General features: G+C 29.4%; 1 protein-coding gene across 1 annotated transcript; it reads right to left on the reverse strand.

Moving 5' to 3' along the window:
- Window positions 1-923: 923 nt before the first annotated feature.
- LOC139868481 (replication factor A protein 1-like) lies at window positions 924-15,382 on the reverse strand. Its single transcript, XM_071856816.1, has 8 exons — window positions 15,239-15,382; window positions 14,891-15,158; window positions 14,716-14,815; window positions 14,386-14,463; window positions 14,127-14,272; window positions 1,643-1,784; window positions 1,251-1,567; window positions 924-1,114 (listed from the first exon to the last, which is right to left on the reverse strand). Exons 1-8 carry the CDS (start codon window positions 15,380-15,382, stop codon window positions 924-926), a joined length of 1,386 nt encoding a protein of 461 aa, XP_071712917.1.
- Window positions 15,383-15,615: the final 233 nt, after the last annotated feature.

Raw genomic sequence — 15,615 nt, forward strand, 5'->3', positions numbered from 1 at the left:
TTCTGTTTGCAGCTAACTGTATGCATTGCCTATTTGGATGCTGTTTTGAAAATCAGTATATTTCACAAGTTTATAAAAAAAAACATAAACAGAAGAGAAAAAGAGGTTGCAGACATGTATAGAAAGGCAACAGATGTGCAATTGTAAAGTGATCAAGAAGGGAAACAAACCTTTTCCTTTGAGCAGTGTTGAATTTTTTCTATTTGCTGAGAGAGAGTTGGTGATGAAGTAGATGGAGATGGTTAAGGTGATTTTGTAGGTGAAGTAAGTGGACAGAAGATCTGGTCAGGTGAAAGGAGATCTCTTGAGCTTCCAAAAAATTAAATGTTGATTGTAGGTTTGGTTGATAGCTTTGAATGCCTTGGTGTAAATGATGTATTAAGTCTTTAGTGTAGGTAACTTTGGTCTGCAGCAACAACTGTCTTTAATTAGAGCTGAAAGCATGCAACCATCTCATGCAGTACCTATCAGGGCAGACAACAATATGTAAGTATAACAACTTATTGAAAAAATACAAAGCATAAGTATAATAGATTGTACAATTGACTACCAATACTAAATTGAGGAAAACAGAATGCAAGTAATTAAATAAATACACTGAAAGCACCTAACTTAGAGCATTCATTTAAAAGTGTACATTTCGTAACAGAAATTTGTAGAAACATACCAATACATAAAAACCATAATGTATTGGCCAAAGTGTTTCATCAACGATCAGGAAGTTAACATACAACGATAATCTACATCCTAAACCAGTCAAGGATTACAAATACAGGTACACAAACCAAGTTTTCAGTAAGCACACAAATAACTAACAGACGGCTAAAAAAGTTTTGCAAACCAACACAAAGTAATGTGGTTTACAAGCTTCTAGCCGCCAAACCAAAAGAAACTACCCTTTGTGCCCGATACCGCGCCTGTGATCAGGCGTGAACTACGTCGCGTTTTTTCCTTCCTCGTGTGCTACCCTTCTTGGACTCTTCGGTGAATAAAGCTCGTTTGATCGGCTTCTTTGAATTCCCTTTTTCTGGTTTCCCTTTCTTTGGCTGCTCCGGAATGTGTAACTGGACAGTTGATGGAGGCGTGCTGTTTGTGCTGTCTGTGGCAACTTCAGCTGTGCACGAATAAGATGTATAAGTGCAGGTTACAGGTTATGAAACAAAACTGAATGTAGGTTACGTAAGTTGGGGCGTTAATAAATTTAAGAATATAGTGCATTGAACAAAGACATAATTACCCAGGTGGTGAACCTATTGCCAAGTCCTCAACTTCCGTGGAGGAGTTAGGCGGGTCATTGTTTTTCGCTACGTTTGGTATTTCATCAAGAAGCCTTGTGACGATGAATTCTGGGTGCGTTTTCCTTGATTGAGGGTTGTAGTGGAACTGGAATATGTGAGTCTGCCCTTCTATGGCTCTTATGATGGGAGGTAGTTCATGAGGCTGATCATAACCTCTGTTTGTTACGAGGTCACTGTAAGTGGTTCCAACAATTACATCACCCGCTTCCGAGAAAAAGGTAAAGTACGTAGTATTCGATGTGTCGTTGACGATAATTTTGAAGCAGTAGCTGAAAATGTCATGAAAGTAGTCAGTTAGTCTGCAGTTAAGTAGGAGAAAATATATGGATGTAAGGTGTTCTTACGTGGGCGTGTAGGTACCTTTGGTACCGTGGACCCGGCATGTGTAACTGTTGGGAACGTCAATGTCCTCCGTGACTTTCAACAAACATTCGCTGTAGCTTTTGTAATACCAGTCTCTGTTTCCACCGACTTGTTCAATCGTGCCTTCACAAGTAAAGTCTACATTCTGTAAATTGCAAATTTGTACGTATATTATTAGATCAGTTTGAAATATATTTAATGGCAATGTATGTGACGACCCGGGAATTTCTGACCAAATTTAAACTTAATCTTTATTTGATTCCGACACGATAAGCAAAGTCTGTAACGTTGAGTTTAAAAACTTTTGAACTGTTTACATGGATTCAATTACCTTTGACTCTTTCCGAGGATTCACGAACAATTGTTTATAAATAAATATGTATAAATATATATATAAATACAAGTGTATATATTAATTTGAAATTTATAAATTATAATTTAAACATTTGAGTTAAAAATGTAAAAATAAGACATAAAATAAGTAAGTGTAATTTAAAATGAAGATTTATATAAATATGTATGTTTATTATAATTTTATATGATACAAAATGTATAAATAATAAATCTTTAACAAAAGTTATTATACAATGGATTATATGATCATTAAATATTACATAAGTAATAATATATATATAAAAACAAATTTAAATATAATTGTTATAATAATATTATTACTTTCATTATTATTATTAAAATAAATATCGGTATAAATAACATTAGAATAAATATAAAATTTAACATATATGTATATTGTTATATTATTATTATAAATATTACTATTATAATATTATTATAATCAGTATTATTATAATTAGTATTATGAATATCATTAATTATTATTATTATCATTATCATACTTAGAGTTATAAAAACATTACTAAAATTATTATTAGTGACATTATTATTACTATCATATTATTATAAATTGTATTATTATTATGTATAATATTAAGAGTATTATTATTATTGTTATATTTATTAATAATATTTATATAATCTATAAAAAAAAATATATATATATAAATATAGGAGTCTACATGTATGGATATATATAAAAACAAATAGATATCTATATATACAAATATATATCACGATCTGCATTATTATTTATTATTATTATTTATTATTATTTATTATTATTATTATTATTTAATTGTTATTATTATTAATTATTATAAACCTTATTAGAAATAATATTAATATATCATTTAATTATCTATATTAAGGGAATTTGATCTATAAAGCAGAAAGAATCATCCAGTTGTTACATATCGTAGTCGACCTATATTTTCCTGTCTCTAATCTGTATAAAACAACAAAAATTCAATTCAGAATAGATACAAAATCTGTTGAGGGTCACGATCACTTTTCCATTTTCTTTTTATATTTTTTTCTTTTTTCTTTCTGTGTTATATTTTCGATCCTTACTGGCTCCTTTAAATATCAAATGATATGATTATGTTAACACCATCAACCTTTTATCATCAGATATCCATTACAACTGATATTGTCTTGAATTCGCGAATTTTTAAAAATAGAATAATAAGAAACAGTTTGTTTTGCCCTGTTCTTCCTATTTTCATCAAAACCTCTAATTCGAAATTAAATTCAAAAAGTGTTAATGCAGAGTTGTTGGTATTGATTCCTTCAAACTATCTGCAAAAGATGGAACTTCAATTTTAACTGTCGAATTCAAATTCTTGAGTCAAAGGTTGGAAATAAAAAGTCAAACAAATTTTTTTTGAAGAAATTCGAGTTCTGTGTTAGGGTTAAGGTAAAATTGATAATATCTAAAGTTTCTATGAGTGATTTAAGATATACCTCAAGAAGGAATTTAGGTCTATAATGTTCTCAAAATCAAAAAGCCATTTTTTTTCTTTCGGTAATGCTTACGAACAGCAGTAGCTGTTCTTGGTGTTTTTTTATTTTTATTTTATTTTTCTTGCACGTCTAACAATTTGATGTCTATTATAACTCGTTTATAAAAAAAAAAACATTTCACACACGAACGATTCATACCTTTGATGAATGGAGTCCTCGGTTAATTAATTGTTGGGAGGAAGAAGAAAGAGATAACATGTATAAGGCATAAATAAATTTAGGGATCAGTTTTATCAGAAAAACAAGTGCAGAAGAATGGTTAGAGGGTGTGACGTGTGAGCGGGTGGTCACGGGTTCGAGCCTGGGAAGGGGCATTCCTTAATTTTTTTGCTGGTTTCTTTTAAAGGTAGTAATTTAATTATTATTATTTTTTTCTATTATTATTATTATTATTATTATTATTATTATTATTATTATTATTATTATTATTATTATTATTATCATCTTTATTGTTATAATTATTATTATTGTTATAGTTATTATTATTGTATTGTTATTGTTAGTACTTGTATTAGTAATCAAAATTGTTATTATGTAAATAAAGATTACTAATATAATTATTATTACTACTATTAATATTATCATTATTGTTATGATTATATTATTATTATCATTAAGATTATGATTATTATTATCATTATTAGTATGAAAATGATATAATTCCCATTAATATTAGTATTAGGATAATTTTATGATTTTTAGTATTAGTATTAATATAAGTGGTTTTTATTAACATTATCATTATTATTTTAATTAATATTTGTATTAATAACATTTTTATAGTTATTAAGATTATTATGAATATTATTAACATAAGTATCATTATTAACAAAATCATTATTATTATTATTAATATTTGTATTATTAATAAAGTTATTATTATGATCATTAGTAAAACTTTAATATCAACACTATCAATTTAACAAATAAATATTTTGTACATAAAAACACATTTATTATATATACTATAAATATATTGATATTCCAAATAACTATATGAAAAACATATTATCATTATACATATGGCTACATATGACAAAATTAGGTATATTAATATAATACTAAATATATATAGATACTGATATAACTACAATAATCTTTTTTGATATATATATATACAAAACAAACATATATAACACATAATTTAAGATACAATAAAAATATATGATTTTAAATGAAATTTAGTATGAATATTATAATTACAATGACATAAATAACATATATTAATAAATGAAATTATGAGATTTCCAGTATACGTTTTAATATATAAATGAATGATATAGGTTCGTGAATCCGAGGCCAACCCTGCATTTGTTCAATATTGTCATATGTATTTTCACTACAAAATACATTAGGTGAGTTTTCCTTTGCCTTTTTACCCTTTATATTTTTAGACTGAGAATACATGCACTGCTTTTATAACTGTTCTACGAAATAGACATGAGTAAATGAAACTACATTCTATGGCTGGATTATTAAACCGAATATGCTCCTTTTTATTAAGTCTGGTAATCTAAGAATTAGGGAACAGACACCCTAATTGACGTGAACTCTAAAGATAGATCTATCGGGCCTAACAAGCCCCATCCAAAGTACCGGATGCTTTAGTACTTCGAAATTTATATCATGTCCGAAGGAGGATCCTGGAATGATGGGGATATTCTTATATGCATATTGTGAATGTCGGTTACCAGGTGTTCAATCCATATGAATGATATTTTTGTCTCTATGCATGGGACGTTTATTTATGATAACTGGATATGAAATTTTTATGGTCTATTAAAATGATGGAAATGATTATTTATGTTAAACTAATGAATTCACCAACCTTTTGGTTGACACTTTAAAGCATGTTTATTCTCAGCTATGAAAGAAATCTTCCGATGTGCATTGCTCATATTAGAGATATTACTTGGAGTCATTCATGACATATTTCAAAAGACGTTGCATTCGAGTCGTCGAGTTCATCAAGATTATTACTAAGTCAATTATAGTTGAATATATTATGAAATGTTATGCATGCCGTCAACTTTCAATGTAAAGTAAGTTTGTCCTTTAAAAATGAATGCAATGTTTGTAAAATGTATCATATAGAGGTCAAGTACCTCGCGATGAAATCAACTATTGTGAATCATTTGTAATCGATATAGATTTTGTCCAGATGGATTAGGACGGGTCGTTAGAGTTGGTATCAGAGCGGTGGTCTTAGCGAACTAGGTCTGCATTAGTGTGTCTGACTGAGAATTCGTTAGGATGTATTAGTGAGTCTGGACTTCGACCGTGTCTGCATGTCAAAAGTTTTGCTTATCATTTCGTGTCGAAAATTACCTACTTATCATTCTTAGAGAATCACTTGCTTATCATCCATAGTCTAGAAACATCTTATTGCATTGATTGCATGATTAGTGTATAGACAAAAATTCACATCTTAGCATATCTGGTAATCCATATCTTAGCGTATCTGTTACCATAAACTATGCCTGAAATATTTCGTAAATTCCTCCGTAATCTACGAAATCTTTTGTTCTATATATATAGATATTCTATGTGAGTAGAATATCATCCGATATCCAAAAATCATTTCATATCGGGAAATCCTTCATTCAATCGAACTAGATGGAACTCACAACTAGTTCAAGTCCCTCGGATTCTGATATGAAGTCCCACTCCAGCTCCGAAAGCAGCGTCACCAGAATGAATCAATCAATCAGCCATCCCCAATTCATCTAATGGGTTCGTAGACGACTTAACCGATGGAGACGCAAAGAAGGCGATCCCTTCCACCAACCGAATTCACCTTTTGGCGAAGAACCTGAAACACTTACCGGCGAATCAGCCTGAAACACCATTTTCACCCTTATTCCTAGGATATCTCGTCACGATTATATTCTATCTAAAATTCTAAACCTTATTCATTCGCTCGTTCCAACCGACAATCACCCCGGAATAATAGAAGAAGTCAACAAACTTAGCGCTCGCAAAATAAATTTGGAGAATATGGTGCAAAATGTACCAGCTTCAGCAACATCACCGGCACCAACAGTACCATCAATAACAGCACCAGTACCATCAACAATCCATGCCTCAACATCTCATTCTGTACCTCGAGTATAATCATCGTTCTACGTATCGTTCTACATCGATTATCTTCGTTCTTCATGGCGATTAAGTAATCTCTAAATGTTTTAGAGATTATGTATTCTAGTTATAACGGTAAACCAAATGAGTTTAATATCATATTAATTCAATGAATCCATAATTACATCTGAAGAAAATATATATGTATATATGTATTCATAAAGATTGTGATTAAAATTTTTTTCGTACAAACTGTTAATGATGAAAATATTTTAACGGGTAGGTAATACCCGAGGAATATTTAGATTTCACATTAAAAAGTTATACTGTACATTCTTCGAATCTGATTCAACACTCATTTACTATCCTACTCACATCCACAGATATACGTATCCGTTCACCAAAGAATAACTATTTTCATTTAAATTCAATTTCATATTTGGATTTTGATCCATCAGAATCCAACAAGTGGCATAATGAAGAAATAATGGACACAATAAAAATTGATTAGAAACAGACTAATTAACAATATGAAATTTTGTTAAGAAACCACGCTGACAAGATCCTAGCTAACTGTTCCTAGCTACATGTTAATTCCGTATTACATTTTATTTTATCGTAATTTAATTATCGCAATTTATTTATCGCAGTTTATTTATCGCAATTTATATTCTAGCAATTTTATATATCGTCATTTAATTTCTGTATTTATTTTACGCAGTTTAAATATCGGGACACGTATACAAGGTTTTGACATATCATATTGACGCATTTATATATATTATTTGGAATAACAATAGACACTCTATATCCAGTAATGATCGAGTTCTCTATACAGGGTTGAGGTTGATTCTACAATAATATATATAATTTGAGTTGTGACCGAGTCTGAGACGTATACGGGTCACGACACGTATTAATTAATTCGAATATTGTATATTAAACTATATATGAATTATTGGACTGTTACTGTGGACTATCGACTGTGGACTAATAACATTGGACAATTAAAAGGAATTAAAATATTGATTATAACATATGAAACTAAACATTCTTCAAGTTTGCCATTTGAATTCATCTTAAACTTCATTTGTATCTCGACAATTACAATCTGGATTCAAATCCTTCATGATTCTTGAAACCTCTCAATTAAGAAACAACTGAGAAGATGAACCAACCGCACTTCATCTATGGAAGAAAAGATTGACGCATATAGTTATGCACCTGAAAACTCCTGGAGCCTAAGTAAAAGTTTAACACATGTCTGTGTTAGCTCCTTTGGCATTGTTATTACCGAAAATAACATTGCAACTCTTTTTCAAATTAGCAAATTTTATCACAGCTTCAAAAAATCAACTTCAACTTCCATTCGAATTAGCCTTATTATAACCTCGATATATAAGTTTGCCTGTCGTCATCGTTACCGGGGAACCGTTTATATTTCACCACATTAGCAGTAAAATTACCAGCAACTTCAATGAATTTGGACTTTCCGAAAAATCATTATATTCATTGAAACCCCATCTTGTATTCATCTATACCCTGTAACAATAATTGCCATACCAATTACCGGGAATCAGCAATCAGTATTTTGAATCTCGTATCATTTCTACATCAATAGTTATATGTATACATATAAAAATTATCTCCTAGAATTACGATCTTCAATTCTAAAATTTTGAAAAGGCACCCAGTTTACGAATCGATTCTCTGAATGTTGAAAAAGCTGAATGAAGCAGCAGAAACTGTAGGCAACCGTAAACGACCTTAGTCGTCAGAAGTTTGATGATAAAGAATAATATGTTGAAAAAGCTCAGAAACGTTGGAACTGGAAAACGGATAAAGTTAACCATGAAGGAGACCAAGGACAAATACAAGGACCATACCCTATATTCAAAGAATCCAGATAATTCTGGATCCGTTGAAATCTTTAGAGAATATCTTGCTCCGAAGTCATGTTAAAATCTTGCGAAAAATCTTTCTCCATCAACCATCGAACTTAGAAGTTCCAAAATATCATCATCAATATCTTCGGTATTTCTGAGGATATTTTCATAAATATTCTCGTTCGAAATTATATACCTCTTAGTGCTTTCTGTGTATCATTATATTGGAAACATTTAATAGAAAATTTAGTACCGAAAAGCGGATTATGCGAAACTATGAAGGAAAAATTGTTAACTTGCTATCCTATTGCCTAGCAGGCGAAGATTGACTCCCGTGGAAAAGATGAATCCTTAGGATATATATATATATATATATATATATATATATATATATATATATATATATATATATATATATATATATATATATATATATATATATATATATATATATATCCGTGGACAAATCACAAAGAATAAGTATGACTTCAAAGAATCCAAATGATTCAATGCCTGCTGAAGCCTTTAGCAAATGTCTTGCTCCTTACTCTAAACCCTTGTAGACGATATTCTTCATCATCCTCCGATCAAAGAAATTCCAAGATATCATTGTATCTTTCATTATAAATATCCTCCGTATTTCTGAAGATATTTTTATAACTATTCTTATCTGAAATCATCAATCTCTTTGTGCTATCAGTGTTACATCATATAGAAACTGTTAGTTTCTATATTCTGTAAACTTTCGAGTTTAGAATATGAATACTATTGAAGTAATGTTGGGAACTGATGCATGAGTTAGTATAATATAATGACACTTGATCAACGTGATTATATTACAGTAAGTCATGCTGAGTTTCTAATGGGACGTGATGATTCACAGACCCTACCGTCATCATATGTCATGTTACATAACTTTTTCATTCTACTTAACTCCCGAACATATCAAGAAAATGTATTCTTGATGGTTCTATATTCCGTGATGTTGATAAATTTAAAAATCAAATCGTGCTATCACGTTCCTTCCTGCCTAGAACATTATAATCATTCGAAACTCTATATCTACAAATTCTGGACTATTATTCACTTGATGTAGAATCGGGACGAGAAAACAAGAGCACGGAGCTCCGAAATATAAAGGAAAATATAAAGCCCAATAACAACAGGGAGGTCACAAACCGTGGGTATTAATAGGAATAGCAATATAAAGACACGGCATAATTAAGAATAGTATCACTCCAAGGTTATAATAAAAGTAAACAGATTTTTCTGATAGAAGATTGAAAAGAAGGATGACAGAAATGATAATTGGGAAAATATCAAGGATTAGAACGGGATTAAGCATTTTCACAATCTTTTGGATGTATGAATTAAGAAAGGAAGCATAGGAATGATGAAAATAATGGAACAGAAGAGCTTAATTTATAATGGAAATATCAGACAGAGTAATCGAGGCATATGACCGTATTTAATTAAAGAGATCTTAAATTTCCTTATTCGCCGAAGAATCAAATCTCTAAAGATTTCGAAGATTTTTTTTAAATCCCTTGAATTCCGGAATTCAATCGAGACAATGTCAGAAGTTAAGACAAACCTTATTTTCCTAAATTCAACCCTGACTCTGTCAAAAGTTAAGATAAATCTTTACTTTTCTATTTCACTCTTTGGTGATAGCTTCACTCGTACTCTTCGAGTAATCGAATTGTCTTATTCATATTACTCTATGGTAATAAAACTCAATTTATCAACTCATATTCGTCATGAAAACATATTTATCGTTAACCATGACAACCACACTCAAATTTCGGGACGAAATTTCTTTAACGGGTAGGTACTGTGATGACCCGGGAATTTCCGACCAAATTTAAACTTAATCTTTATTTGATTCCGACACGATAAGAAAAGTCTGTAACGTTGAGTTTAAAAACTTTTGAACTGTTTACATGGATTCAATTACCTTTGACTGTTTTCGAGGATTCACGAACAATTGTTTGTAAATAAATATGTATAAATATATATATAAATACAAGTATATATATTAATTTGAAATTTATAAATTATAATTTAAACATTTGAGTTAAAAATGTAAAAATAAGACATAAAATAAGTAAGTGTAATTTAAAATGAAGCTTTATATAAATATGTATGTTTATTATAATTTTATATAATACAAAATGTATAAATAATAAATCTTTAACAAAAGTTATTATACAATGGATTATATGATCATTAAATATTACATAAATAATAATATATATATAAAAACAAATTTAAATATAATTGTTATAATAATATTATTACTTTCATTATTATTATTAAAATAAATATCGGTATAAATAACATTAGGATAAATATAAAATTTAACATATATGTATATTGTTATATTATTATTATTAATGCTACTATTATAATATTATTATAATCAGTATTATTATAATTAGTATTATGAATATCATTAATTATTATTATTATCATTATCATACATAGAGTTATAAAAACATTACTAAAATTATTATTAGTGACATTATTATTACTATCATATTATTATAAATTGTATTATTACTATGTATAATATTAAGAGTATTATTATTATTGTTATATTTATTAATAATATTTATATAATCTATAAAAAATAAAATAAATAAATATATAAATATAGGAGTCTACATGTATGGATATATATAAAAACAAATAGATATCTATATATACAAATATATATCACGATCTGCATTATTATTTATTATTATTATTTATTATTATTATTATTTAATTATTATTATTATTAATTATTATAAACCTTATTAGAAATAATATTAATATATCATTTAATTATCTATATTAAGGGAATTTGATCTATAAAGCAGAAAGAATCATCCAGTTGTTACATATCGTAGTCGACCTATATTTTCCTGTCTCTAATCTGTATAAAACAACAAAAATTCAATTTAGAACAGATACAAAATCTGTTGAGGGTCACGATCACTTTTCCATTTTCTTTTTATATTTTTTTCTTTTTCCTTTCTGTGTTATATTGTCGATCCTCACTGGCTCCTTTAAATATCAAATGATATGATTATGTTAACACCATCAACCTTTTATCATCAGATATCCATTACAACTGATATTGTCTTGAATTCGCGAATTTTTAAAAACATAATAATAAGAAACAGTTTGTTTTGCCCTGTTCTTCCTATTTTCATCAAAACCTCGAATTCGAAATTAAATTCAAAAAGTGTTAATGCAGAGTTGTTGGTATTGATTCCTTCAAACTATCTGCAAAAGATGGAACTTCAATTTTAACTGTCGAATTCAAATTCTTGAGTCAAAGGTAGGAAATAAAAAGTCAAACAATTTTTTTTTGAAGAAATTCGAGTTCTGTGTTAGGGTTAAGGTAAAATTGATAATATCTAAAGTTTCTATAAGTGATTTAAGATATACCTCAAGAAGGAATTTAGGTCTATAATGTTCTCAAAATCAAATAGCCATTTTTTTTCTTTCGGTAATGCTTACGAACAGCAGTAGCTGTTCTTGGTGTTTTTATTATTTTTTATTTTTATTTTTCTTGCACGTCTAACAATTTGATGTCTATTATAAATCGTTTATAAAAAAAAACCATTTCACACACGAACGATTCATACCTTTGATGAATGGAGTCCTCTGTTGATTAATTGTTGGGAGGAAGAAGAAAGAGATAACATGTATAAGGCATAAATAAATTTAGGGATCAGTTTTATCAGAAAAACAAATGCAGAAGAATGGGTAGAGGGTGTGACGGGTGAGCGGGTGGTCACGGGTTCGAGCCTGGGCAGGGGCATTCCTTATTTTTTTTGCTGGTTTCTTTTAAAGGTAGTAATTTAATTATTATTATTTTTTTCTATTATTATTATTATCATCTTTATTGTTATTATTATTATTATTGTTTTAGTTATTATTATTATTTTGTTATTGTTAGTACTTGTATTAGTAATCAAAATTGTTATTATGTAAATAAAGATTACTAATATAATTATTATTACTACTATTAATATTATCATTATTGTTATGATTATATTATTATTATCATTAAGATTATGATTATTATTATCATTATTAGTATGAAAATGATATAATTCCCATTAATATTAGTATTAGGATAATTTTATGATTTTTAGTATTAGTATTAATATAAGTGGTTTTTATTAACATTATCATTATTATTTTAATTAATATTTGTATTAATAACATTGTTATAGTTATTAAGATTATTATGAATATTATTAACATAAGTATCATTATTAACAAGATCATTATTATTATTAATATTTTCATTATTAATAAAGTTATTATTATGATCATTAGTAAAACTTTAATATCAACACTATCAATTTAACAAATAAATATTTTGTACATAAAAACACATTTATTATATATATTATAAATATATTGATATTCCAAATAACTATATGAAAAATATATTATCATTATACATATGGCTTCATATGACAAAATTAGGTATATTAATATAATACTAAATATATATAGATACTGATATAACTACAATAATCATTTTTGATATATATATACAAAACAAACATATATAACACATAATTTAAGATACAATAAAAATATATGATTTTAAATGAAATTTAGTATGAATATTATAATTACAATTACATAAATAACATATATTAATAAATGAAATTATGAGATTTCCACTATACGTTTTAATATATAAATGAATGATATAGGTTCGTGAATTCGAGGCCAACCCTGCATTTGTTCAATATTGTCATATGTATTTTCACTACAAAATACATTAGGTGAGTTTTCATTTGCCTTTTTACCCTTTATATTTTTGGGCTGAGAATACATGCGCTACATTCTATGGCTGGATTATTAAACCGAATATGCCCCTTTTTATTAAGTCTGGTAATCTAAGAATTAGGGAACAGACACCCTAATTGACGCGAACTCTAAAGATAGATCTATCGGGCCCAACAAGCCCCATCCAAAGTACCGGATGCGTTAGTACTTCGAAATTTATATCATGTCCGACGGAGGATCCCAGAATGATGGGGGTATTCTTATATGCATATTGTGAATGTCGGTTACCAGGTGTTCAATCCATATGAATGATATTTTTGTCTCCATGCATGGGACATTTATTTATGATAACTGGATATGAAATTCTTGTGGTCTATTAAAATGATGGAAATGATTATTTATGTTAAACTAATGAACTCACCAACCTTTTGGTTGACACTTTAAAGCATGTTTATTCTCAGGTATGAAAGAAATCTTCCGCTGTGCATTGCTCGTATTAGAGATATTACTTGGAGTCATTCATGACATATTTCAAAAGACGTTGCATTCGAGTCGCCGAGTTCATCAAGATTATTACTAAGTCATTTATAGTTGAATATATTATGAAATGTTATGCATGCCGTCAACTTTCGATGTAAAGCAAGTTTGTCTTTTAAAAACGAATGCAATGTTTGTAAAATGTATCATATAGAGGTCAAGTACCTCGCGATGAAATCAACTATTGTGAATCATTTGTAATCGATATGGATTTTGTCTAGATAGATTAGGACGGGTCGTTAGAATGTAAATAGTGGGTAAAATAACGTGTGTATTATACAGTGACAACCGTACTCTGAGTTGTTCAAGTTGTGGGTCAGGAGTTCTTGCAGGGCAAATCTGTTGCGAAACCGTTCTATTGCCATGTCAGGTGATCGCTGCCGGTTGATGATCAATGGTGGGTTTGTCAAGAAGCGCTCGCGGTGACTGCATGAGTATCCAATTCATGTTAGTAACTAGCGATATAGTAAAAAGGCACGGGTAGCTGCTTTAAAAGACAATGCTTACTCGTCTATCGAGTCGTTAAATTCTGGTATTGCTGGATTGAAATAACAATGTCTATCGAGTCAAAAGAAGTTGCACGCTCGTTCCAGAGAGTAAGCTGAATTGTATCACCGCTGTACACAAATGCGTGTTAAACTATCAGTTAGAAATAGAGACTAAAAAAAACTAAAAGGGAAAAAATTTGTGCTGCTGTTTGTCAAAATTAATCGACGCCGGTACACCCTTGTTGCAAAAAGCAATTCAGTTTTTTCCTAGCAACACATTCTTTTTAGTAAATGTTGCTGTGTTCAAAAGTTTGTAAATGAAATTAAGAAAATGCCCAAACGATGCATATAATTATTTATTTTTCCTAAATAATGGGTTACTCAAGATTCGTGATGTCGATTGTTCTTCTTATAAGCTGTTTGCGGTTAACGTCTCCAATCACCACCGGGTCTTCAAGGCGATCAATGCAGCCAATGTAGTCTGTTTACATATATTCCATATCAATGCCTGTCTAATCATTTAAATCGAAATCATAAGATATTATGCTAAACATACCAGCGAGGACAGTGGTGTTTGGTACACGCGTGAGTAATTGATTGTAAGCAACAAACTGGAAGTAATGGTCAGGGTAGTCTGCAAATGGAAGGTCTTCAAAAACTGTGTTGCGGTTAAATGACAATGTCGTTGGCCCTGGTAATATCTTCTCCCAGCGAGTTGTAACATGAACCGAGAAGTTTGTTATAACATACATCTTGTTCAAGTGCATAAGCTCGTCAAAGTAAGCTTTATCACTATATCGCATATTCACAAGCATAGGGTAGTGCTGCAACATGTAAAGAGCATCAAAGAGACGGTGTAAATAAAAGATGAAAACAGGTTAGCAGAGATGTAAATTGCGAGAACCATTTCATCGATAAGCATGCACCAGTAACCGGTCGGAGTCTGGTTGTGATAAATGTAAGTAACCCACTTGCGATAAATTCTCGCTGAAATTGTTTTGTCTCTATCACCCGGTGTCAGCTGTGCTAGTGCCGTTATTTGTGCCATACTATCAAAAGCAAGTAAATAATCAGTACTAAATATAAATATATATTAAGTATATACATAATTTATCTATGGCTGTGGTCTTCTTTAGCAGGCGGTGGTGCCTTGAAGCCAGTAATTTTGGACAAAAAACAGCGTTTACAATATTTTTTGTTATGCTAGAACGCCAGAACATGAAATGTCCCGTTCATATTGATTATAGACGTTCCATATTAATTGATTTTGTTGTGAGGTTT

This window comes from Rutidosis leptorrhynchoides, chromosome 9 (assembly GCF_046630445.1).
Source record: "Rutidosis leptorrhynchoides isolate AG116_Rl617_1_P2 chromosome 9, CSIRO_AGI_Rlap_v1, whole genome shotgun sequence".
NCBI lineage: Eukaryota > Viridiplantae > Streptophyta > Magnoliopsida > Asterales > Asteraceae > Rutidosis > Rutidosis leptorrhynchoides.